General features: G+C 35.7%; 1 protein-coding gene and 1 long non-coding RNA gene across 6 annotated transcripts in view; one reads left to right on the top strand and one right to left on the bottom strand.

Moving 5' to 3' along the window:
* LOC141520620 (uncharacterized) overlaps positions 1–21,982 on the bottom strand; it is a 62,367-nt gene extending 40,385 nt beyond the window's left edge. The window contains exons 1-4 of one of the 3 annotated variants that reach the window (XR_012477684.1): positions 21,888–21,982; positions 21,372–21,528; positions 20,299–20,390; positions 19,935–20,181 (exon numbers count right to left, since the gene is read on the bottom strand). This is a non-coding gene — a long non-coding RNA (uncharacterized LOC141520620). Of the gene's footprint in view, positions 1–19,934; positions 20,182–20,298; positions 20,391–21,371; positions 21,529–21,887 lie in introns of those variants that run through there. The other 2 variants (XR_012477683.1, XR_012477685.1) reach the window with 2 other exon arrangements.
* The window catches only part of PCDH15 (protocadherin related 15), a 2,110,989-nt gene extending 2,084,351 nt beyond the window's left edge, over positions 1–26,638 (top strand). For 2 of the 3 annotated variants that reach the window (XM_074232274.1, XM_074232275.1), the window contains exon 34: positions 590–812. In XM_074232274.1, coding sequence (XP_074088375.1) covers positions 590–812 — 223 coding nt within the window. Of the gene's footprint in view, positions 1–589; positions 813–4,152; positions 4,162–5,107; positions 5,279–24,119; positions 24,229–25,576 lie in introns of those variants that run through there. The other variant, XM_074232276.1, reaches the window with a different exon arrangement.
* The last annotated feature ends 1,113 nt before the right edge of the window (positions 26,639–27,751 follow it).

The following is a 27,751-nucleotide window of genomic DNA, read 5'->3' as shown; positions in this document are numbered from 1 at the left end:
AAAATGTGTATCAATATATAATGCTATCAACTTGGAATGCCAAGTTAGAAGGGGGAAAATGATAATACCGTATCCATATCTACCAATTCATTTGACATTTGCTTTTATCTAAACATATTAATGTGGGGTGGCTAGGTGGCGCAGTGGATAGAGCACCGGCCCTGGAGTCAGGAGTACCTGGGTTCAAATCCGGCCTCAGACATTTAATAATTACCTAGCTGTGTGGCCTTGGGCAAGCCACTTAACCCCATTTGCCTTACAAAAAAAATCTTAAAAAAATATTAATGATAGCTCATCATTTATATCTATAAGGACATGTTACTCAATCCATCTTTCTTATTATATCACATCTTCATTAATTCTAGTTGTAAAAACTTTGAGAAATTTTGTTCAAAGCCTTAGCAAGATGGTAGGTCATATAATTTCATTCCTTTTTTCAATTCAACAAAAGTTTACTACCTATTCCCCATGTAAAAGACTCAGCTAGCTATCAAGGAAACTTTTTTTTAATGAACAGTCTGCTTGTCCTCCAAGGTTATAGTCTGACATATGTGGTTCTTATTTTCTTATCTTTATTTTAATATTGAAGGTTTCTAGATGGGAAACTGCTGGATATTAATAAAGACTTCCAGCCATATTATGGTGAAGGAGGACGAATTTTGGAAATCCGCACACCAGATGCAGTGGCATTGGTTAAGAAACATGGGCAGTCTTTTGGCTATACTGAAGGGGCCCTGCTTGCACTAGCCATGATTATCATCCTCTGCTGTATTCCAGCCATCCTGGTCGTGTTGGTCAGCTACAGACAGTAAGTATAAATATAAACATTGATGTATCTTTAAGAAATCATCATCTAACATTTTGGAGAGTTTTTCAAAATATCATTTGGTGGATGACCTTTGAGCTACCAAGCATATCCAAATTAGAGGGGCATTAGTCACATCCTACTCTACTCTTAATAATATCTGATATTATTTCAATGGTCCTTGGAACATAAATATAATTCTCTGTCAAGCCCAAAATGAATGAAATTCACTATGTCACTGAGTTGGACTGGTGAACTAAAAGGTTTTCAAAAGATTGATCACATAATCATCTTAGAAAGTAAATTATACTTCTATACAGGGCACAACTTCCCTTTGACAGAAGAACTAGACACTAAGAGAGATAAAGTCACTCATCTAAGATATCATAGTAAGTCTTGGAGCTAGGATTCAAAGTCAAGTCACCTAACTCCAATTCAACCTTACCCTGAAACCATGGGCTTTGATTTAGGAAGAATTCATTTCAAGTCTTGCAGCTATTTTACCTGGGGTAAGTCACTTAATCTCTCTCAGTATCAATTTGCTCAGCTCCAAAATGAGGACAGGAATGATGTCTTTCTCAAAAATCGCTGTGAGAGTCCAAAGTGAGAATATTTCTGAAACCCTATGAAAACCTTAAAGTATCATATCCAGCTCTTATTGTGAGCTCTCACTATCATGAGAAAGAGGCAAAATTATTTTAAACTCCTATAAGACTGGTACAAAAGTATCCCTCCTGGATTCCATGGCTTCTATGTGCTACAGGAAAAAATACTAAGTTAGAAGATACAGCTTTTCCCTTATATTCTTCTTCAACCCAGCATGTTTACAACTGCTCTCCAGGAGTCTTCCTCAGGAGATCTGGTTCATACATTAGTCAGTGAGTGTGTCCTTACAACTGCTGGCTTATTGGCATCAGCATGGCAAAAGCAGACCCTTGATTGATATCATTTCCACAAGAGGAAGGTTCAGAGCTTGGCAGACCACTTAGACAAATGTATGGTTCTTCTTTTTAGTTCTTTCATATAATCAATAGTTTTAAATAAACCTTAGAAATGGCAGAAAATGGGGAGGGGGGAATAGGGAATTGGGAGAGAGTGAAAGAAGAAATCCCTCCTTTGTAAGAAATGTTTGTATTAATTGACAGTATGTAAGGGGAAATTTTAGTCATGAAAGAACAGAGCTTTTTGAACTAGGAAGACTTTTGAGCATAGAGTTCATCTCCATTTCTTTTTCCTGGCAAGAAAACTGAATTGCAGAGAGAGAAAATGGCTTGACTTTTCAATCTGGGAGCCAAGAAATTAAACTGATGTCAACTGGTGATGGCAACTATCCAAAAAAAATGATAAACTATTAATAGAATAAGAAGCATGACAAGGTCTTTGGGATGTCAGAAAAAAGGAAGATAGTGAGCCAAAACCATATTGTTTCAGCAATCATCCAAATGATGGGACTTCACTTTAAGATAGGGCTTGGAGGGACCATAAAGATGATTTAGTCAATACCCTTCATTTTGTTGAAAGATAAATGAAAGCCAAAAAGATCCATAAGATCCCAGGATTGAACATTAGATGGAGCTAAAAGGATCTTCAAAGTTCATCTAGTCCATCCTTGTCATTGTATAGAAAGAGAGATGAGAGTCCACAGAGGTTGATTGAATTTCCCAAGGTTACACAGTAAGTAAGAAAATTAAGATCCAGCAATGCTGTACCCTGAGGCCTACCATGCATTGTCCAAAGTCACACAACTATTTTCTGGCAAACCAGGACTAAAACCCAGGTCCTCTGGTAATCCAATTCTTTTCCCCCACTCAACTGATAAATTTCTGAAAATGAGAGACTTAAAACAAAACAAAAGAAAAAAAAAACCTCTGGAGAAACTTAGATGAAATGTTTATAACATTGTGTGATTAATTGGCAGACAATACAATGAAAACTTGAGCATTGAAAAAAGTCGGAGAAAATGAACAAAACCTGAGAATGAATATTATCTGTTCCAATGTTGCTTTGAATTACGAAAGAAGAAATTTTAATGACCAAAAACAGAGATTAAAAATATGAAAGTTAACCTCAATTTTAAAAGATTCTACATTAATCAATGAATTCACTAAAAATCAAGCCTACATAAAAGGCAAAAAAGTATTACCAATTCACTTGTAAATCTTTGAGTCATTTCCATTGTACATAATTTTTAAATTGTCTATTCTGCATTGCAAATTTTTCTTTTTTCCATTTGCCTCTCATCTAAAATAACCTTGCTATAGCCTACATTTAATAACGTCCCCCTACCCACCCACCCTTGCCCTTCCAGGCTTCTTGGTATATCCTGCAATGATCAGTACTGAATAAAGCAAGATGCCCCACTAAAAGCTCATAAAATGGAATAATTAAGTCTTGCTTGATATTTAAACATTTGTGTGTGTGCTCTGTGGTAGATGAATTCTTCAATGCTTTCTAGCTCAGTGATCAGCTTAACACCCAATGAATTAATTTTACTTACTGCATTTTAAAGAATAACAGTTAAACAAAATTAGTTTTTCATTGCCTACCATCCAGTGGAAAATTCTAATAGTTAAAAATCTCACTTCAGTGGCTACACATAGAGCTTGTAAATAAGCCTGGAAAGTAGAGTTACTCTTTTCTCTTAATAAAGGCTTTTGAAATTCACTGTGTAAGACAAACCAAGAAACCAATTATGAAAAAGGATCATGAATTCATTACCTAATGGTGGCACCTTCCAGTTCAAACTTCAACTTCAAAGTGAAACCCAGAATATAAGCATAGTCTTGCCACACAGCTTTGGTCCTTTCCTATGCTTGAGGTCAGGTAAACGAAGAAACCAATTAGGAAGATTAGATCATCTTTAATGTCCTCTTTCATGATCAGAGTTCCCATTCATATACCCATGTTCTAATCCATTTTTTTTCAGTACTACTTAGCCTTTTCTTTTGTTATATTTTTTAAACTTTCCTAGAAGGAAGATTTTTTTTCATAATTCTGATAAGATTTTTAGAGAAATGATAGAAAAGAAATTGATTTAAAAGTGAAGGGTTTGGGGGGCAGTTAGTGGTGCAGTGGATAGAGCACCGGCCCTAGAATCAGGAGGACCTGAATTCAAATATGGCCTCAGACGCTCAATAATTCCCTAGCTGTGTGGCTTTGCAAGGTCACAACCCCATTGCCTTAAAAAGTGAAGGGTTTTAAGACACACTATTGTTAATATTTCACCATGATCAATATGAGAAAGATGGCAATATTTAAAGTAAATTGTAGGACATGTAACAAATGCCTTCTAGCTAATCTTTGTTTTCCTTTTCTTCTTCCTTCCCGCCTCATCACTCATCAAACAGGTTTAAAGTGTAAGTATACTATTATCTTACATGTTACATTATGGTTTCTCTAATATAAAATAAAGCTGATATTACTATTTAAATTTATATCAACAGCCACATTGAGTAGTGTGTGTGTGTGTGTGTGTGTGTGTGTGTGTGTGAAGGAGCAGATTGTGCTTTATTATGCATGACTCAGTTTCCCTTATCTACAGCTGTGCCATACAAAGGCAATTATCATAGCACAATGTGAGAAAGTGTTTTTTTCTGATATAGCTATGTCTCTGGTCTTTTGATACTTGCATATAAGCACAGCATTAGTAAACAAATTAAATTAGCAAACAGTCCCCTCCACAGTGGGTTGTCAAAACACTAACAAAGGTACAAGATCCAAATGATTGACTTATAAGTCACAGTAAGTCCAAAACACATAGTTTTAAAAACCTTCTGAATAAGAGATCACACTGTTACAGTATTTTAATATTTCAAAACTCTTCCTTCACAACAATCTAATGAGGTAGCTATTGAAAGTATTATTTCCCCCATTTTATATATGAACAAACTGAGACTCAAGGAGATTAACTTGCTATTTTCATAGCACTCTAAAGGGTAAGTAAGACTCCTGAGGTCTTAGGGACCACTTGAAGTCTATCAATACTAATGCCAATACTTCCTTATTTCACTGTCTTATTGTGCTTTTCTACAATCTCCCTTCCTTAATCTTTATGTCATTTGGTTAGAGATCTAGACAGGATTTTAAATCCACAGAATATCAAGAGATTTAAAAATAACCCAATGGTAAATCCTGTTCAATATAAATAATCAAGTCTTTTCTCATATGTTAATTATTCAACTTATTGTAAATGAGCCTTTTTCTCAAAGATAGATTCCCTCAAATTAATGTTAGTAATAGAAATTAGATTATTCTTATTTTTGCACTTTCTGCAAAAAAAATTTTAATTTTTTTCTCCCAAAGACGACAAGAAGAATGTACAAAGACAGCCAAGATGCAGGCCCTGGCAGCAGCTACCAAGCCAGCAGCGGCGGCAGCACCACCACCACCAGCAGCAGCAGCAGCACCTCCTCCACCACCACCACCTCCCCCAGGGGGTCCTCACCTCTATGAGGAGTTGGAAGGAAGTACAATGTAAGTATTCATGTTTACCTCCCTGGGGAAAGTAGACAGCTTTTACATCTTCATTTTTTATAAACTTAGTGAAAGGTGCCCGAGGGTAGGCATTGAAATCCACCAAAGTAGACACCATTGTGAAGATATTAGAAAACTTCAAAAAGAAAAAAGAAAAAAATAGAATACTTCCCAGAGGGTGTCTTCCCTGAATTTTATCATTTTTTAAAATGTAAAATAACATTCAGTTATTTATGGGATATGATAAAGCTAAATGAACTTAGTTTGAAAAAACCAGATTAAGAGTCAGAAATTTGATAAATTCAATTCAGCAAGCATTTAAGTAAGTTCTTCCTGGGAACAAAGCTTTAAGTAAAGGATAGAACACTTTACCAACCTAAACTATTTTGTTATAGCTCTATTCAATTACCTTGATCTGCTTCAGTGACAAGATCACAGATCCATTTGGCATACACTCTACCTTAGAGTGGGGTTCCAAGGAGACAGATACAATAAAGTCTATGGAACTGAAAAAGATCTCAATCATACAAATTTCGAGATTATTCAAATGGCTCAAGAGTGACGTAAAGCCATGATATTTCCCAAAACTTTTTTGTTAGATCATGGAGAACAGAACATTCAAAATTTAGATGAGAGGAAATGTCCATTTGCTGGTGACAGGAAAGGTGGTTTCAAATAGCCTTGGCTTTTGCCTTAGAAAAAACTTGATTGTTGAGGCAACTAGACTAGTTTTTAGCATGTTCCGTAAGAAAGAGCTACGTATAGATAAATCACTTATTTTAAAATGACACATGAGAGTGAAAGACTTTACAAGTTTTAATTGAAAAATAATAGTGTTCCCTTACATTCTGACCATTTTTCAAAGCTCTGTTACCCGTAGGAATCCACTCAGTAGGTCCTTGTTACTATATACGAAAGGTGGCACCTCGGTTGATTTTGACAGCTGATGAAACATGAAATGTGAATGGCAAATCTAGAAAATCTTTTGTTAACTGGAACAATGTGGGAAAGTAATAGAACGTGTTGTTTTCCTGTACAAAACACACCTTTATTAGTTTGGAGAAAAACAAACCACATAAATGTAAGATCCACCTTGGAATGGGGCAATCATCGATCATCATAAAGATTCATTTGATAATTCTCATAGGTCAAAATTATTTTCTGAAAGAAATCATTGTTATTTTATTGTTATTTTCCCTACAAACACAGGAACACTATAGTCTTGGAAACACTGGTGAATACAGGAATCTAACTGGAATTTTTCCTAATCCTAATCCTAATCCTCACATACACCTAGGAAAACGGGTGGTCTAATTGAAAGTAGTTTTCTATCAAGTGCGGCTATATGTAAATTAAAATATCGGTGCCATTTATCCATCTTTCCAGATACACCAAATAGTACGTAATAACATCTGGAAAAACAATATAGTGGTCACACCAGTTCATCTCTGTTACCAATAGTTGGGCCATAGGCACTGGGGGGACAATTGGATAGGACAGATGGGTTTGTAATTTGATTTTTTTAGGAAACATTGTTAATACAAGTGTTGAATGTTTTGACAAAGAAAACTTTTAGAAAATAAATTCTGTGATTAAATTGAGTTCTGAATTAGCCAATCTAAAATTTTAATTGGCAATTAGGAAGCATTAAATTAATGAATACTTGGCCTAATTTGAATAATGAACTATATATTTGAAAGGAATAAAGTCATATAAATCAAACTTCAGAGAATATCAACAGGTGTCATTAAATATTAGCTTCATGTGGAGTTCATAATTAACTTAGCATATGCATTTTAATATTGTTTTGTGTTTTCATAAGGTCTATCATTTAGGCATTTAAATCTTTATAATCACATTAAATGCAAACCTATTAGCTAAATCTTCTATTTAGAGGCACAGGAACAATCTGAAGAATGCCATGAACAATAACGTGTTTGAAATTAAATTGATCTGCATATTACAGAGGGATTTTGACCTAAAATTTATCATCAAAACAGTAAATATAATCAACCTTGTTGAGAAATCTAAAAGCAACATGATTTTTCTCTTACCATTCATTATCTGAACATTTTATTTTTAAATATTTTACAAAAACATATCTGTTCCTATCTGTTCTGCATATCATCTTTTCAAAGCAAAATCATTGAAATATTTTAATTTATATCTCATACTGTCTTTTAAAAAAATGTTCCCATGATTTCTGTTCTCTCTTTCCCTCATCTTTTGGATTCATAGGCATCAGTAAGTAAATGTAATTCCACTTCTATGACAATTCTAGAGAATAGATGTTGTAGAAAAGATTAATTCCTGCCTCAATCTTTAAATTATCTTGATTTTTTCCTTCCTGTAAAGAGATTTACTTTCAAATAAATCCTTAGTCTTATTTTCTATTTTCCCTTTGATTGGTTCTCCTTTGACAGCATGTTACAGGGAAAGGAGAAAGGTCAACCTGGAGTGTTCTTTATGCCACCTTTGCTTTGTTTTTAAATTTATTTATTTTTCCAACCATATTAATACTTAGTTTTCAACAATAATTTTTGACAAATTTTGAGTTCCACATTTTTCTTCCTCGCATTCTGCCTCCCCTTGATAGAGTAATCTAATATAAATTATACATGTATAACTATATTAAACATATTTCCATATTAATCATGTTGTGAAAGAAAACTCAGAATCAAATAGAAAAAAAAAGAGAGGGATAAAAAACATAAAACAAATTTTAAAAACCAAAGATAGTAAACTCTGGTCTACATTCAGACTCCTTGGCTCCACCTCTGGATGTGGATGGCATTTTCCATCACAAGTCCTTTAGAATTATCAAATTATTGTACTACTGAGTTGAGTAAGTCCATCAAAGTTGATCTATGCCACCTTTTCTGGTGGTTAACCAAGTTCCCACCAGAGTGACAAACCAAACCATTCTTAATGGTTTAGGCATGTAGAAAGTTTCAACTACTTGAAATATGGCACATGATATCACTTCCATATTGAAGACAAATATATTCTAAAAATAGATCTGTCTGGAAAACAATTCCTAGAATAGCAAATGAGTCCATAAAGAGACAATTACCCTGAAGAGTGAAAAAAAGATGTTTCATTTTAATTTGTTTTGTTTTTTTCCTAAATCGTTTAAGATAAAGGAATAGAAGTGAATTGGTGACTCAAAATATCTAAAATGCCTTACTAGTTTTTTCTGAACTCAACAGTTTATTGACTATCCTCCTTCTCTCTGTGGTAGTGGCTTAGTCTTCAACAGTTAAGTAGAGAGGATTTTCACATTACTATTCCTTAGCCCTTCCTGATATTCATTTAATGACATCTTTATATAGCCGATGACATCTTGACTTTAGGGTTATTCCTTTACTGTTTTGACTTCATCCACCATTCCAGCATCATCACATTATTTTTGCTTTATTTCAAAATGTCTTTCCTTTTATTTCTTTCTGGCATATTTGTTGCTAGTGGATGGATAATCCCAAAGTGGCAAGTCTAATTTTTTTTAAACAGGAAAAATCCTCCTAAAAAATAATTCACACCAATGAAGTTTTTATGGTTACAGATCATGCTGTATGCGTTCTATCTCAATGAGTCCTCAGAACCATCCTGAGAACATGGTTTAAGTCCTATTCTTATTCCCAATTTATAAATGAGGAAATTAAAGTTCAAGTAGGTTATACCATTTACCTATTGTAGCTATTAAAAAAAAAACAGATGCAGGGTTCAAACTTTGGCTACAAATTCTGTATTTTCATGTAATCTGAAGTCTACACACCAACCAGTTTCTCAAACAGTAAGATGATTGATTTAGAATTATAGAGACTTAAAAGTCAGCTATCCCAGCAACAACTTTGGAGGTAAGGAAAATGATCCGCACAGAGAGGAAATAACTTGTCCCAAGTCCCACAGATTGGAAGTGGCAGAGCTAAGATTTGTACTAAAAATCTAAATGTTCTGTTTCCTACACAATATTCACTCCCTCAGATGATTGCTTTATGTTCCTCCCCAAGTGCTGTTGTCAACAAGCTTTAATTTACAGCATAATATATCCTCCCTTCCTCCCCTCATTGTGCTTTCCAGTTACACAATACATTATAGCACTAGTCTAGTTTCTCCCTCCATTTTACTGCTTACCCCACTTACAACTCATGTGACCTTAAGTTATTTAACATTTCTGGGTCTCATTTTTCTCATTTGTAAAACTGAAGGATTGTGATAAATGACCTCAAAGTTCCCTTCCTGTTCTAAATCAATGATGGTATAATCACCAGCATCTTAATCTTGAAACTGGTCCATCCCACAAGATTACATTCTCCCATAGTATTGTCCGATACTAACTACATTAAAGCAAGCAGTATCTGGATGGATGATAACAGAACCACAAAGGAAACACCAATAACTTTAAATAGCAGTGCTAATAAAAATAGACATTCTAGACACAAGCAACCTTAATTAAAATGAATGGGAGGTTTTCTGTGTTGCATCTGGCTAAATACATCATTTCCCTTTAAAGTCATTTGGGAAAATTAGAGTGCAGATACAGAATTTTGGACTTTTGCTCATTTATACATTAATTGAAAATGTGAAGTAAAATTTCATGAAATTAAAACAAGCAATAGTGGTTTAAAGAAAGAAATATAATTTTGAAATGAAAGATCTTGAGATCCAAGGGAAGATCAAATAATTATATGCCTTAATTTTCAAATAAGGAAACAGAAGGTCAAGGAATTAAATGCATTTATCCATTATTTTAGCCCTAGAAAAGAAGGTTCCATTCCAGGAATGATAAAAACAAATACCTTTTATTTCAATAAGCATTCTGGAAAGAGAAACATGTGTAAATTTGTGCTGGGCTCACTTAAGGACTTTGTATGAACAATCCTGACCTGTGTTTTTATTTAAAGATTTTTCTTCTAAGGAACGATACAAATACACTTGAATAGAATGCCTTGAGGACAAGTAGAGTACTATTGATAGATGAAGTGCACCCTCTTGTTCCTTTGTTGCTGCACATTTGTTGATCCCTATTGCAGGATTTTTTTTAATAGTCCATACAATTCATAAGCAATAAGTATTTATTTGTATAAGGCAAATACTGTTATGGGAGAGATCTTTCAAAACTGAAAGATCATTAATTAAGATCATTAATATTATTTAAATTAATATCATTTAAATCCTCACTCACCAAATGAGGTGCTGGCATGCCATGGAAAGAATCCTATGGAGAAAAACTCTAGTCCCTTTCCAGTTTCTCCTATTACTACCAGTGTCACACTGGATCTGTCACTTCGATTCGTTAAGCTTCATTTGTTAAATGAAGAAACTGAATGGATAACTTCTCAGTTTCCAATAACCACTAAAGCTATGATCCTGTTAGCATGGAGCTATTACCTTGATGTTCAGTTCTTTTATTCCTTTTAAAAGTTGGGACAGAAATATTCCCTATGAGATTCCCTGGACATTTGTTGTATGTGATCTCTTGTTCATTAACATAAAGTAGTCATCCATACGCCCTCCCAGATAGTGACCCAGAAAGAAGGATTTTCTTGATCCAAGAATTTCTGTTCAGGAATTATCACTATACCCTCATGGGTTTATCCAGTAGGTCCTTAGAACAGAGAATCTATATTTGACCATAGTGACTATTCCCCTCCTACTCAACACAGAAATTTTCCTAATCTCCATGCCAATGTGGTCTCAGCCTTTGACCCACCATTTATTGAATTGTGGGAATAACATTATCTGGAAACATGAGAACATCTGCTAGATTTTCCAAAGTTTATTTTTAAAGGTCTTATAGATATAGTTTTTTATAAATGAGAATTACTCATGCTGCTCAGAGGTTATCAAACTTCCTTTTCCTCCCCCTTTACTTTATTTAGAAAGTAAATGAAAGTAAATTTCTTTCTTTGACTGTATCCTTAGTCAATATGGCCTTTTCTAGACTGAAGCATTAGTAGTGTGCCTCTTCCCAACCTGTTTCCTTACATGTGATTGTCTTCTTTTCTTTCAAGTCTTTTCCTTCTGTACCATTTCCAACAAAGCAGGGGAAATAAATCAGTCTTAGAAGAAGGAGAACGTCAAAGAGTAATAAGCCACGTGGCTTCCCGGGCAATTGAGGCACACAAGCAGGCTCGGAAAACTGGATCACTCAGGAATAATCTACCCAAGTCTGCAAGTAATATCACCCTTTTATCTGATGAGAATCCCTTAACAATCCACAATCCTTTATATGTGGAAGGGGGAGGTCAAAGTCTTACAAGCCCTGGATTTTCATGGAGGAGAACAGGTTTGCTAGACAAGTTATCCCCCAGAAGGCTAGTCAAGAAAGGGGGTCGGAAATACTCAGCCGAAAGCACCCATCGGGCATGGACTCTACCAACTGGCTTCACAAGGAGACAGATGTATGAGGTTCTTAATAGGCCAGTCATTATGGACCCTATCCAGTGGGAAAATGAACGCCTCCAAGCAGAGGCTGAAATAAGTGGATGCCAGTCCAATATGGCAGGTGCTGGCCCTTGCCCATTTCAAACTGAAGAGACAAAGTTGGTAATGACAGAGAAAGCCAGGCAGTTTAAAGGGCAAACTTTTCAGGCAAGGAATCAAGGAAAGAATCATGATGGAAGAGCAACCTGGTCCCCAGCTCCAAAGGAGCCCCTGGAGCTCTCTACAGAACACTTCCTTTCTTCTCCCTGGTGCCAATTCTCTTCTTTTTCTACTCTGCCACCCGTTTCACATGCCCTTGAACCTGACACTATACCTCCAATCATCGTTTCCCATGCTGATGCTCCAGTCACATCTTCTCCACTGACTCAAAAGCCAACTCCTCCACCTTCTTTTTGGATATCAAAACCCAATCCTCCACACTATTTGTCCCTTAGGACAAGGGAGAAAATAATAGAAAATATTCCAGATCCTCCCAATACTCCTCCACCTTTTCCTCCTCCCCCCCTGCCACCACCACCACCACTGCCACCTCCTGCTTCACCCATTCTATCATGCTCTCTGTCCAGTTCAGCTGTTTTTCCTCATTCCAGGCTCTCCTCTGCCATGGAAATGGACTCTTTGGGTAAACAGCTTTCCCCAGTGGTCCCAGACCCAAGTCCAGGCCCCCGAAGGGAACTGAAAGGCATTCTCAAAAATATCCCTAATCTAGCGGCCATCGAGAAGTCGGTAGCAAATATGTACAGTCACATAGACCAAAAACCTCCACCCCCACCCCCACAGGGTTCCAAGCTCAAACCAGTTGCCACACCTAAGCCACCCCAAACAGGAACCCCAACTGAAGAAATGCAACAGAACTCTGGCTGTGTTGCTGAAGAGTTTGAGAATCCAATTTTCTTTCAATCCACAGCACTCTAATGCTGTTTTTTTCTACTATTTGGTGTTACCATCTTTGACTCTGTGGTTGACAATCACATTGGACTCATGAGAGTAAGTTTGGGCATCAAAGATAATTAGATTGGTGTCCCTTCTCAAGGATTGATCCCAGTTCTCTGTTCGATCCTCCCTGTCAACTTTAAAGGACTTTTGGTTAACATCACCTCTATGAACTCTGTATTGTTTCTTCACTTTGTATTGCTTAGCTATCTATAGAGGACAGCATTCTTTGTTCTATATTTTACTGTATAATGCAAAAAGTTTTTTTTGAGCTATCCCCATGCACCGCACCCCCCCACACACACACACACACACAGATATATGTCCACATTCCCTAGGAGTCTTGTTTTGCAAAATGCTAAATCAGTATGGTAGTTATATATGTTTACTTTTTGGTTATTATTTGGATACCTGGGGTCTTCAGACAAGGAGCTGACTTTCATTCTTTTTTTTAAAGCTAAAGATGATATGTTTCCTTCTATGCATGTGCATCTGGAAAGAGATCGTTTTGTTTTTTTTAGAATAGTCTGATTTGTTCTATATTTAATTGTAAGATGAAGAATTCTTAACCTACCTGGAGGAAAATCTTATGTTCTTAGTATAATGTTATATGCTTTTAAAATGGAAGGGATGATGAGAATGATAACTACAAAGTAAGTCCGAGTTACTATCCTATGGAATCCTCTGTTTCTATAAAAGATCATTCTTTACTTTGGGTTGAGTGGTGTCTTCCAAATGTGCTAATAACTTTGAGTAGAGCATTCCTCCTTTTGTCCCTTCCTTGATATACTTTTACTTTTTTCACTTTAAAATTTTTCTTCAGTTGTTGCCTTTTTTAGACAGTTGATTATTTCAGCAGATTTTTTAACATGTGTTGGGCTTTTTGCTTGTTCACATTATTCAAGCCTCTTCTTAATTAATATTTCATGGTAAGATTTCCCATCAAAGAGAATATTTGCTTACCTTCAGGTCCAATAAAGAAATTCCAGTCAGTGTTATCAAGAGGAGGTTTATAAATGTCCATAAAGATTTATGTAGTATGAATTCAGTTACTGCTGATTTCATTAATCTAAAATTTAAGTTCTCCCATTAAGTATGTCAGTTCTATTAAATTAGCTTGTTCTCTAAAATGAACAGTACATGAGGGTGTGATGGGGGGAATTTGAGGTGCTCATGTCTGGCTCAATCAGATTCTTTGTATAAATATGGACCTAATCTTATTTTAAACAATAAAATTTAAAAGGAGGTGCTGAAAATGTAAGTGATCACAGAAATTTAGAACTGAAAGTAAAGCCTTTGAGATTCAATCCCTTCACTTTACAAATAAGGAAACTAAGGCCCTGAGCAAATGAGACTTATGACCATATAAGTAGTTAAGTGGCAGAGCCAGGATTCTAACTCAGGGTTTCTGACTCAAATACTGTGCTCTTTCCACATGCATTGAAGTGCAAAAATGAGAAACTATCTTAGGAACTTCTCTCTTTTTCTCTCTCATAGCGTTTCCATTTTTACTTCAGTTTTAAGAACTATGTGCAATACAATTGAATAGTTTCTCAATTTTTCTTTATTTACCCACAACTATTTCATTGCCATATTTCAGAAAATGACAAATCTATTTTCCTACAAGACTGCCTTCCTCCATTCAAACACTGGCAAACATTGAGATCACCATCTACGATGTCTGAAGGAAGTTCTTATCTTCCATTTTAGGTCCTAAATTTATAAATGAACTAGACCTTTGGAATCCACTTTTTCTCTTGATATTTTCCCTTTTATAGGTCTAAATAATAAGTCAAATTTTTACCAATAAAGGGATTTGACAGGTGTTAGAGTTCCAAATATGTCTAACTGTTTAATGGATACCTCTCTAATCCAATTCCTTGTATATTTCTTAGAGTCATTTAAAAAATTATTCTCTAGGAAGATTCCAAAAGGTGTTCCTGCCCTCAAGTCATTTACATTTGAATGGGTAGAAGGGTGCCAAGATGTAGATATAAAACTACTTACTTGGTCACTTGAGGCTTTTTATAATAATATGTGTGTCCTTTATTATCTAAGAAGACTATGACATCAAGGAGGTGATACCATGACAAACGTGTGAATTGGACTTAAGTGAGGAGGGGCTGTGCTAAGTCACCAGCCTCGCTTTGCCCTCTAGAGACCTCTGGGTCCAGTGGCCAGATATGAATTGGCATAGACAATATTGAGAACAAAGTAGATGGGGAGAGACTTTCTATATATATATATATTAAAAATTCTGAGCACAGTTGGTCAGGAGGAAATACATTCCAGACCAAGGAGACAGCCTGGAAAAAAGGCATGAAGTCAAAGAACATGTATTAAAAACAGGGCCAAAATGTAAGGCAATTTAATTTTAATAGGCAATTTTCACATTTAAGCCTTAGCAATCAACAAAACAATGAATCAAGTCCTGATTTCAGCATTTAATTTCCAAAGAGTAAACATTCACACTGACAAAATTTAACAATTAGCTCTTGAAAGTCAGTACAAATTAGCTCCAACATTCCCCTAAATGGAGAAAGGATAGGAGAAAATATTTGAAATTTTGTAGAGTTTCGCTGTCAGACCATAATAACTATTTGCATAAAATAAATGAAAAACCACAATCCTCCTCTAGAAGTCCTTTAAATTGTTCATTCAGTCAATTCTTTATGAACCACCTACTATGTTCATTGTCCATCATGAATGCCATTTTAAATTTTTAAAAAATATTTTCCTCTTATGAACTTAATCACTGTCAACCAACACAAATTAACCAAGAAGAGAAAAAGACTGTGAAATTGTGAACTTCTCTTTGTATAGTCATTTTTGAAGCACATATGAAATTTTAAAAATTAATAATAAAATTGTCCAGTGTCTTTCTATGCCCCCTTCTGCACTTCTTTTGACTTTGTCCTGTCTAGTTTTGCAACATTTTTAGCTTTTCTTACTTTTTTTTCAGTCTCGTTCACTTCCCAATGACTCACTCCCATCATCAGAATACTTATATAACAAAGTATAGGAAAAACAAAATAAATTAACACTTTGACAATGTCTGAAAATTTATCTCATGTTCCATCTCAAGTCTAACGTCTATCTTTCTAGAGATAGGGGGAATGTATCATCATTAGGTGTCTGAAGACAAATATTTCATTGATCAGAATTCTTAAGATTTGTATCCATTTGTATTATGGTGGTCTTCAGCTAAATGATTCTCTTGGTTTGATTTATTGTACTCTGTATCTATTCTCATATTATTTCCTATTCCTGAAGGCCAACAAACCAGATTTTCAAACTAATGATATGACAAAATGACACTTGAACAGTTTTATAAACATTTCCATTCATTGTCCACATGAAATTATTTTTAGCCAAAACTTACAGGTAAAATTTTGAATGCTAAATATGACTTTTTTGTTTCTTTGTTTTTCCTCTCTCATTTCAAAACTTTAGTTGACATTTTTGTTGCCAGCTTTTCATATGTATGATAGTTTGCTTTTTGCAAGACTCACATAAGGATTTTTTTCATAATTCTATAAGCCTTTTGAGAAAAATCATCTAATCTTCCCAAGCTGAATAGTATTCTCTTGACAATGAAATCATTTGAACCTTCATTAGTTTGTTTTTTAGCATTTTATGTTAATCTCAAGCAAGAACTATGTGAAATGCAAAAGATCTTATTTTTTATTTTTGGGATCTGCCTCAATCACCATATTGCCATTTTTCAAGGAATTCATGAGTTTGTCGCCCATAAATAACACTCATAAATATTATATATATATATATATATATATATATATATTTTATCATTTCTTTTCCTTTCCAAAGAAAATCTTTCTTTTTATTTTTTTATAATTGGTCTTTGAAGAGCAAACAAACAGAAAGTACTCTTTTTGCTGGAAGACTGGAGAATCCCAAGGTCCTGAAATTCAATCTAGTCCAGCGCACCTTTGTTGGCCATTTTTTTTAATTTTAAAAATATATACATCATCACTAAAAAGTCTACATTGTTCATTTCCACACAGACTAGGTCATATTCATTGAATATCTCATGACAACAACATAAAACTGAGAAATGAATCTCTTGAAAAATTAAACAAAGAATGTCCCTTTGCATATAATTTTAGCTTTTTAGAAATTTCTTTATAGTGGAAGAATTCTCAGTAGATGTTAAGGTCACATTTTGATGGTCATATATCTATATCCCAAACTAAAATGGACTATTATTAACAAATATGGTGCAAAATAAATAATTTGCAAACAGTAAGAGATTGCAACAGAAGTAACTGTAATGTATTTCAGGGTTTTTATGGAAGTTTCAGAGGAAAGTGAATAAATCATTTGGAAAAATATCTAGACCATTCAAATACTTTCTTCTCTTATCTATTTCTTTTGTGTTTTAGCTGGATTCAATTTTTTATTTTTTTAAAGAATAAAATGGTACATAAAAAACAAAATCACGTACACTTGCTGAAGATACGTGCTTTCCTTATGTATTTAGTTGTTCCTGAAAATAAGAGATGACTGTGTAACAATTTCCTTGGAAATGAAAAGATCTGTAGGATTATCTACGTCACCAAACACACCTGAGGAGGTTTTTTTTTATTTTAATTGCTTTATAGAGGCACAATTTAATTACCCTCATACAATATTAGGTGGGGCTCTTATTTTAAAAGGACAAATGAAGTATATGGAAATGGTTTCTATACTGCTGAAGTCTTTAAAGAGTTTATGATCCCTATAAATATCGGCAAAGTTGTGGGAGTAGTCCATGATATACATTGTGGGTCTATTTCCAATACTAAATGTCACTGATGATAGGATTAAGCCAGCATTCTTGCTAACAGTTTTAATCTCCACTGTTGTGACCACTCTAAAGCAATTAAGATGAATGGGCTTGAGTGTCTTGCTCCTGCCTCTGAACTTTGTGTTTCCACCAAGATTGCTGAGAGGGATAAATGAACCCAAATGTGATGTAACTCAAGTACGCTTTGGAAAGTCACACATCATCTTCTTGCAATAAATCTTCATTTTGATCGTTCGTTACTTTCCTATCACATGGACAACTGTGATCATTTAACTCTTTTAATCAACTCTGTGTGTGGAATATTAATGGTGAAGCTTTACAGATGGTTACACAAAAGAATGAAAGAAGCCCACCATGCCATTTTTTTGTTTGTTTTTTCCTTAAATGTAATTAAAAGGTTCCCTTGGTCTGCTGCCTGAGAGCTCCTTTAAGTTTTATAAAACATTTGACATTAAACTTTTCTGTCTTGGAAACACCTCATGTGCCAATGAAGCCTGAAGCTGGCACTGTGAGGGACATCCGTGCTCACATATACACATACATATGATCATTTACAAATATAAATATATGTAAGTATACATGTAAGTGTTCATGTATGTGTATTATACACATATATAGATACATTTATTTTTATAATCATATATGAATGTATTTTTGTGTCGAGGTATGTGTGTAGCCACACAAGTATGTGCACATGTGCATACAGTATCCACACGTGCATGCATGTGTATAGGTGTGAATATGCATGCGGACATGTATGTATTTCTTGATCTCTGGATGTGCATGTATGTTTATGTACCATTTTAGAATTGTGTGAGTTTTTTAATTAGGAAAAATGGTCTGGAAATTCCCTGGGGGAGATATGTTTGAATCCTAAAATACTCCCACTTTTCTCAGGTAGGAAAAATACATATTCTACAAATTCTCCTCTGTAATCCCCAAAGCCATTCCATTATGAAAATAGAGATGTAGTTATTTGCAATTATTTGAAACCGGCCACAAGATAATCAATGTCCACTGCCCTGAAGGAAGACTCAGATTATCAAAGGTATACAGTGTGTGTATTCCTCTGTTTCACTGTTATTTAAAAAGTCAACCAAAGAGCCCTGAGGTCCCGGGAAAAGATGAAATGCCTCTTTTGGCTAGTAACACTCCTTGCAAAATTTGTCTTGCTTTGACATTTTAATAAGACCCAGAGTGAACTTTTGTGCTATTTAATCTGCAGTGTTTAGGATAGTTAATTTCTAGTTTGTTGTTTCTTTCTTGAAGGTGATGTTCTGCATCAGAGGTAAGGGCCGGCCTGCCCAGGGAAGTTAGAGCTTATTTGGGAAATACAAAACACTAGACCTTGCTGTTATTCTGTCACCTGGCTTATTATTATTTCTTGTCAATGAGTAACATAGAAGAGCAGCAAATTGTATTTCTTCTTGTCATTTTATATCACTGCTACCAATTTGTCCTTCTCAGAATCAAAGAATCTTATCAATGAGACAAGAGGTCATCCAATCTAAATGGCCATTCAGTACAAATTCTCTGAGATAAGTCATTCACTCTTTAAAAACCTAAAGTCCTGAGGGGAAAAAATCTGATTAACTTTCTTTTCTTTATACAAATTATGGACCTACCTATTTATTTACTTACTTACTTATATTTTTTTAGTTTTTTTTTGCAAGGCAAATAGGGTTAAGTGGCTTGCCCAAGGCCACACAGCTAGGTAATTGTCTGAGGACAGATTTGAACTCAGGTACTCCTGACTCCAGGGCCAGTGCTCTATCCACAGCACCACCTAGCGGCCCCTTATTTATTTTAAATTTTGTATATTGTCTTTTGTAGAACCTGGCAAATTGGGGGGAATTCTTAAGGGTGAGAGATTCAAAGAATCAAAGAGAGAATTTATCAGGCCCATCCTTATAAATCCTCTATTTCTAGAACTTATAAAACATGATTTAGCTCTTCTACAGATACCTTCTTTACTTATTTTATTTTTTTCCCCCAACAAAGAAAGTTACCAAATCTCCATCAGAAATAAACTCCTTTTAGTCCTCACAATTAAGGTGATTTGAGAACTGGCAGAAGAGATAATTATGCACTTACTGCTGTACAAAATGTTTTCATATCCCAAAAGACTCCCAGATAACTGTATGAACCAATAGACTAATAAGATCTGAGATCACAGATCCACCCTTTGAATATTGCTTGAGCATCTACCAACCAAGTCTTTTATTCTATTCTTTTTCTCTCCAAAATAAAGAACAAATTTAGACATAGTGGCTTTGTTTAACTTGGATCTTCTTCCAAGCTCTAAATAAACACCACACCAAAAATTGGATCCTTCAGAATATATATATATATATATGTACATATATATATATATATATATATATATGCCAACTGATTAATCAAGCCTAAAAACTGTGTTCCTCAATCATGCTGCTTTTACTACCACTTCAAAAAGAAGGCCCCAATAAATGATCTTTTACTATACAATGGGGTATATAATCTTAGTGAATTAATCAAGTGTTTATTGGGCACCAGTTCCTTGCTAGGGCCAATAAGTCACACAACATACCTCAAAGTATGACGTGTAAAATGTTCAGTCATAGAAAGGCCAAAGTGCTTAACTACCAGCACATCAAACTGATTTAACTCAAATTGCCGGGTTTCATAGTTGCTGATGATAAAAAATTTGACATGGACAATGGCTTCTTAGGAAGATCTGAGAAGGAATGGATCGTAGTTTTAGATCAACAAGGACCTTTAGGGGTCCCCTCAGTCCAGTTCCCCCCACTTGAGGGATGAGGAAATGAAGCCTCAAAGAGGCAAAGTAACTTACCCAAAATCTCACAAGTAGAGTTTGGACCAGGAGCTCTGGGTTTGCTGCCAGTGTTCTTTTCACTATACCCTGATGTCTCAAGTGGATTGATGCTGGAATTTTACCCAAAAAAGAAAAAAAAATTCTCTGAGACTATAAATAGAAGAGATGGCACCGACCCCTCATAGGTAGAAGGAATTTCCTCATCTGGGATCCCCCTGTATTAGTGAAATTAGTAATAGTCCCTTATCCCTGTCCTATTCATGACTGTTTGGACTTTCCCATTAATCCTTGAGGTTTTGAATTAAAATAACACCAAGACTTAGTTCTAAATTATCATTTTTCTTCCTTCTGTGCACTCTTGACTGATGTTTCCAGCTCCAAAAGATTGCTAAAACCCTGTTTCTATTTTAATTTCTTTGGCAGAAAAAAGTTAATATTTTCTTTTCTTAGAAAAGAACTGCATAGTTTCTTGTCTCTTTTCAACTTATCTTTAAAATGATGGCTGTGACATGGAGGTCCTGCCTTGCATCACACAATTAAAGGACCCCAGGGATAACTCTATTGCTTGCTGCCAAAATAATTCCAAATTCAAACCAGCTCTCTTGCTTTGAATTAAATTCTGTTCTGTTTCTTTATTTCAACCTTAGTACCTCTGGGAGACATCAGAATGCTACCTAAGAGACCCAGAAAGGGTCAGAGTATAGAGGAAGCATAAGACTATAGAAGGAGAAAGGAGAGCTTTGAGCCCAGAAAACACTTTACCTCCTTCAGTTTCACAGAGAGCTCAGTCTGGGAACATCAACAGATCAGAGATTTAACAATGGGAAAAAAAATCTGTTACTTTTTGCTCAAATAATCCCTTTATTTTACAAATGAGTAAACTGAGGACTAGGACATGAAAATGATTTGCCCAAAGTCACATGGTAATTTATAGGGCTGGGATTCCAACCCAAGTCAATCAGTAAATCAATCGGCAAGCATTTTAAGTACATATCATGTGCCAGGCTCTCTGCAAAACAATAGGAGCACAAAAGACAAAAAATAAAACAAAGAATACTCCAACTCTTAATCCAAGATGGCATCTCACTCACCTAAAACAAGGAAATCTGAGTAACCAGAACAGATCAAGACAGTGAGATGGTTTCCCTTGAAAAGCCTCCTTTCTTTAGTTTTCTTTCCTTTTCAGACCATTAATCCAATTTTTTTTTATTCCATGTTCACTATAAAGTACCCTGGGCTCAGAGTTTTCTGCAAAAAAATATAAATAAGGCATAGTTATTCTCCCTCCCCGCAAAACTCTAAAACTTAAAGAGACCGTCAGACCTAATCCAGAATGTATCTCTTTGTCTAAATATACAGTTCTTGGATACTTTCTTTTGTTTTTAAAGATAAAAGTTGGCCAACTTGCATTCTTTTGTCATTGAGAACAATCCATTCTGTTAACCCATATATCAGTTCTTCAATATGCTGTCAGAGAATAAATTGGAAGAAAGTCCTTATGATTCAAAGACAGTTACCATAGTCAGTTCTCCAAACAGAACTTTTTCTAGTTTCATAACTTTAAATCAAACATTGCTGAAGGAAACCATGTCATCTTCAATGCCTACCTTACCATGGAAAATAAAGACATCAGTAATGACTTCTGATATCTTCTTGGGAAAAATTTAATGTTTCAGCAATTTATTATTCTTATCAATGTGGGTACCCATTCCACGGAACGCTTACTGTGTCATCATTTAGAGTTTGGAAGGCAAACAAAAGTTGCCCTGAATCCAGCCTTTTGATTATTAAAGGAATCAATGAAAATCATTGACACAAGAGAGAGGAAGAGAGAGAGAAACAGAGAGACAGAGATTAAAAAAAGAAAAGAGGAGAGAAGGATGGAGTGGTGACCTACATAAGGGAGTGGTGGCCAGGGAAAGTAAGTTGATCTAAATATCTATACTTTTTCCCTGAAACAATGATATCACTGATTTGATTACTGTGCCTATAGTAATCAATCATTCTATTAAACACTTAAAATGCAGAAGGGAATTGGTTTCTCTGAAGTTGTACAGATGGGTAAAGTAAAGGAAAAGATGACATATCCCTAGTTCCATATTTGAAAATTCTCCAACAATAAAAATAAAGCTTTTTAAGCACCTACCATATGCTAGGTATTATGCTAAGCATTGAGAGCACAATGATAATCAAAAAGTAATCCCTCGAGATCTCTAATGGAAAAATGAATAAATTTTCACTTAATAGAATGTTCTAGTGGCAAAGATATTGAGGACCCAAAGTTAGCTCTATTCTATGATGAATTATGACAGTTTTCTGGTATAAAGCATTGGGGAAAGAAAGGATAGAAATCTTCAGCTTTGGCATTCCTTCAAATGCTTCATAGTGAAACTAAGAAGCCACAACACTATGACTGTCTTTATCATCTCCATGTCTACATGAAGTGTTTCCCACTTCTTAGCACTACTAGAATGGGAAGCAGCTATAGAATCTCAAGTCTTGAGCCAATGTAGACAGAAGAGAGATGTTCCCTTGACTAATTCATAACAAGCTTAACACCCCTGATGAATCCCTTATTTTCAGAGACAGAGGAATTTCCTTTAGCTGTGAGGACTTAAGAGCATACACCCTTCCTCTCCACCCACACCTGAATTCTTACTTTATCCTGCTCCCTAGCTAAAAGATGCCACCATTGTTGAGTCATTCATTTAACCTTTAACATCATGTCCTTCACCCTATATTCCACACTGGGAAGCAAAATTCAAAGGAAATAAGAAATGACATTGAAAGAAGATTAGGTGATAGTGTCATAAATAAAGACCAACTTCCTCCATAGTCAGGATATGCAGCTGCTCATATGGAATATTTTGAGAAACCTCTTAACTGCCATTGACCCATTATTTATGTCTTTTCTTCCCTTTCCAGACTCTCACTGAGCAATTAAATTCCTTTAACAAGAAAAAAATATAGTTTTTTTGTGCAAACTCTATTTCATGCTTATTATGAAAGCTAAATGATGGCAGTCATTCGAATCCACCCCGAAAAAAGACAAATTACCAAATTCTTCTTAAGGAGGACTTCCTATATCTAAGTCATTTCAATTGTTATAACCAGTTATTTTTTAGTAAAGAGAATTTTTGTAAATAGAATTGAGACCAGATGATTAGGAGACAGAAATAGACATCAATATTCATTTGTATGATTCCTGAGTTCATCACTTATCCTTTTTGTGAAGTCAAAGTCAGTTGAGTCAACAACAAAGTATTTTAAGTGACTGCTCTAAGCCAGTAATGGGCTCTCAGACAAAAGGAAAAAAATGTGAAAGAAAAAAACAAAACCTCTTGTTCTTAAAGAGTTTATATTCTGTTGGGAAAAACAAACTTGTAAACTATTCAAACTCAAAATTAATAAATTTAAGTTATATAAAGTAGGAAATATATTCTAGAACTGAATGGAAAATATATTAAAAACCAGCTGTATTTTACCTTCCCAATTTACTGTTTTCAGTAAGTCACTTTTCAAAACACACCTATTCAGTCTTTCAAGCAAAACATCACAGCAAACAATATTGTGGAATGGTAAGTATGAGTCTATTGTGCCTTCAAAAGAGCCTGAACTGTAGGCAGCACTTTGGTTCATTGGATGCTCTCTTGTCTTTCCATTTACTCCCAAAATATAGTTTTGAAACTGGTCATATATGTCCTCATCCCTGAACATTCCCATGCCAGCATGTGTTGGTCTTTGGCCATTTGGAAAGCATATCGATTGCAGAGTTCAGAGATTCTCTAGATCAAGAGAAGGATGCAAAAGATGCTTAAAGTTGTAGATTTCTATTACAGGTATGAAATGCCCCAGTATGGAAGTCGGCGACGGCTGCTGCCACCTGCGGGTGAGGAGTATGGTGAAGTGGCAGGAGAAGCTGAGGAAGAGTATTATCCTGAAGAGGAGGTAAGTCTACTGTCTTTGCTATTTGGAGGCTGAACCTTGCAGAACAATTGCATGGTTTTTCATCTCCTTTGACATTAAAAGGTCTTGTGTTCCCATGTTCAGATGCTATTCTCAACTAAGTTTTCTTTTTCCTAAGATCCTATGTTAATGGAATTGTAATAGGGACTGGAATGGAGGTATCATAAGTACAGGAGAATTTCTAGATGAGGCAAATTCTTCTAGAAAAGCAGATCAGCACCTTCTCCCCAGTATCTATTATATCCTACTGTCTTTCTGGTAAAAGGACATCTTAACATTTAATTCCCAAAGAAATTATAACAGTTGGCTCTATTATGCAAAATCTAAATGATTGTTCATAAAATAAATAGACTATGAGCTCTCTGAAGACAAAGGGTGTCTTTTGCCTTTGCCTTTCTTTGTCTTCCTGGCAGTTACCATGGGCTAAGTTAATGGCTATTACTGACTCATACAACAGAATCAGACACCATGTTAGATACTGAGAGGAACAAAGACAAAAACAAGACCACAGTGTCCTTGAAGAGCTTATATTATAGTCCATGAATAATTCTCCTATGATACTACTTGATTTTTAGCTGACACTGTGATACAAACATGATTAGAATCTCACAGATATCTTTCACAGTTTGGTAAAGAAATCTAGTCATATCTAATACAGGCAGATTATGTTATTTTGTCATATCAACAACCTTAATTCATCCAGCTGTTTTTAGGGCAACAACTGAATATAGCTATAACTTCAGTCAGATTCAAATTGAAGAATAAATATTCTGATAAGCAACTATTACAGCCTCCTTTGAAGTTCATAGGATCATAGTTCTAGAGCTAGAAAATGACCCACAGGTCATCTAATACAACTTTCTCATTTTTACAAATGAGGAAACTAAGATCCAGGGAAGTTATTTCATGGAATGTTGCTACTGACCATGAGGCTTCACCAACCTTCCTAATGACTCTATAAACAAAGATTTATAAAATTAAGAGTCTATGAATAGAATTCAGAGGATCTGTGAAGTTGGATGAGGAAAATAATTTTTTTTCATTAACTTCAAATGATTTTTTCAGCATTTCTTTCAATTATTTAAAGATATTCTGAAAAGCTCTCCATAGGATTCATCACCCTGCCAAAGTAATTCATCACATACATTAAAGACTGCCTTAACCCTAGAGCAGGGTAAGGCATAATCATATTTGACTTTCCTTCTCTAGGCACAGGTCTATCTCTTGTGTAAACATTTTCTCCTTAGATCCTTTCCTCCTTCACTTATGTGGGACAAGTTCTCATATTGACCATTTATCCAATCATAAATGCCATTTTCATAATTTTCAGGAAAGACCAGAAATACCAGAAGTTAGAGAGCCTCCTGTGGAGGTCCCTGTGATCATTGAAGGACCATCAGCAGCTGAGACTGCTCATATGGCATGGAGGAGAGCTAGGATATTCCCCATGATATTTAGGAAAGTTCGAGAGTTGGCAGAAGATGAAGAATGGCGCAGAGAACTTGGAGTAGAAGATCGAGATTATCTGACGCTGACCCTGGAGGAGGAGGCCACTGAGAGCACGGTGGAATCTGAAGAGTCTTCCAGTGAGTACAGTGACTACAGCGATGAATCTGAGTGGAGCACCTATGAGAGCACCACGTCAGAAGAGGAGGAGGAGGAGGAGGAGACCCCCTCGGAAGTGGTGGAGAGCTCCACCCCAGAGTCAGAATCAGAGTCCACTGAGTCTGAAGGAGAAAAGGCCAGGAAGAACATCATACTGGGCCGCAGGATCGTCCCTCCTGAGGAACTGATCAAGGTGCCCAAGAAACGTCGGAAGTCATCATCGTCGGAAGAGTCTGAAGAAGAGCCAAAGGCCCAAGAAGAGGAAGAACCAGCTGAAGGAGAAGAAGCTGAGGGGGGTCTTACAGAAGATGCTACAGATGCAGAAGCTCAGGAGAAAGCTGCTGAGGAAGGCAGTAGGAGATCTACTGAAGGGAGCAAGGCCAGTGCCGAAGAGTCAGAGTCCCTTGGTAGTAAGAGCAGTAGTGAAAGCCAGATGGGGGTGGAAGGCTATGTCAGGCCCAATCCCCCAGGGAAGCCTAGAATACAGAAATCCCCAGCAGGAGGTGCAGAAGGCCCCCCAGCCAAGGGAGCAGAGGGAGAAGAGAGCCCTGAATCTGAGGGAAAAGAGGGCCCTCCAGGCAAAGGCAAAGAAGCCGAAGGTTACAACACAGCATTGTAAACCAGAACAGTAGGTGATGTTTGCAGTGATGTGTGACTTGGTGTGCTGTGTGCTCTCTGAAATGACTCTTGAAGGACAAACAGTGATGGTGATCTTGGTCACTTTTAAGACTAGAAGTACTCCAAAAAAACAAATTGGTCAATATGATGGAGAGAAATTGTTAATTGGGAGAGAAATTGTTAATTAGTAAACCAACATAAATCTCACAAGTGACCATTAGGGCATAATTTTCCAATGGGAAACCTACTTAAAAGCAATCCATCATTATGCATCATCACTGATGCCCAACAATTTATCTTTGTAGCAAAAATATGTCAGTAGCTACAATCTCACCTAGTTCTGTCTTGTGCATATTAGGAGTGGAGAATATACTATTCTGTCATTTTTACAAAATTGCTATTTCTAATGAACATTTCTTTACTTGATGGGATCTAGGAGACAATTATTCAAATACAATTGAACTGTCCAAAAAATATCTAGGGCGTTTTCAGAAATTATCTGGCAGAGATAAATATTGTGGATAAATTAAATTCAGAGACCACTCTTCTGTTTGGGGTTTAAAGTCAGAGGAGATATCCATTCATTGGCATCAGCTCTAATTTCATTACTCAGTTTCACCAGGAATAATTTCTGATCACTGACACACAAATGGAATCAAGGAATCTATACTTTGGATTCTAAGTGTGGCCAACTCCAGATTAATTGGAGGATTCTTGTTTTCTGAAAACGTCATTGAGTTTGTTTTCCTTTTTTAATGGGTTCCATGGCTCTAGACCCTTCTCACCTGACCTTTCCAAGTGTGGCCTGAGACAGATAGGACTGAATCTCTGATTTCATTGGCATCAGAAATTCCAGGTAAATTTTCTGTACCAATGCAGGCCCAGCAACTTCTCTAAAACTTCTAGTCTTAGAGTGCTAAGATTTGTGCAGTCACAATGCTACTTTGTGTTAAAGGCTGCACTCAGATGCAGTTTTTCTTGACTTTGAGGTCAGCTCTTTATCCACCATGCCAAGGGACAGTTACCAGGGCCCATTACAATTTAATTGCTTACAAAAGGTAGTGATGGTCTTCCCTTAGACCAGAAGGAGAAGGGGGTCTCCCTTTTGTCTGTTTTGATATTTAATCGTTTCAGGTAATGGAACGTGAACAAAGGAATAGGTAACAATTTTTTAAAACTCATAAACTAATCAGCAAAACCAAGAAGCATTTATTGAATACCTACTGTTTGGCAGGTACTGATAATTACCCCTAATTATAATTCCATTTGATTCTCACAATAA

This window comes from Macrotis lagotis, chromosome 4, assembly GCF_037893015.1.
Source record: "Macrotis lagotis isolate mMagLag1 chromosome 4, bilby.v1.9.chrom.fasta, whole genome shotgun sequence".
NCBI lineage: Eukaryota > Metazoa > Chordata > Mammalia > Peramelemorphia > Peramelidae > Macrotis > Macrotis lagotis.
Note: the sequence above shows the minus strand (reverse complement) of the source record. Positions and strands in the feature narration are given on the sequence as shown.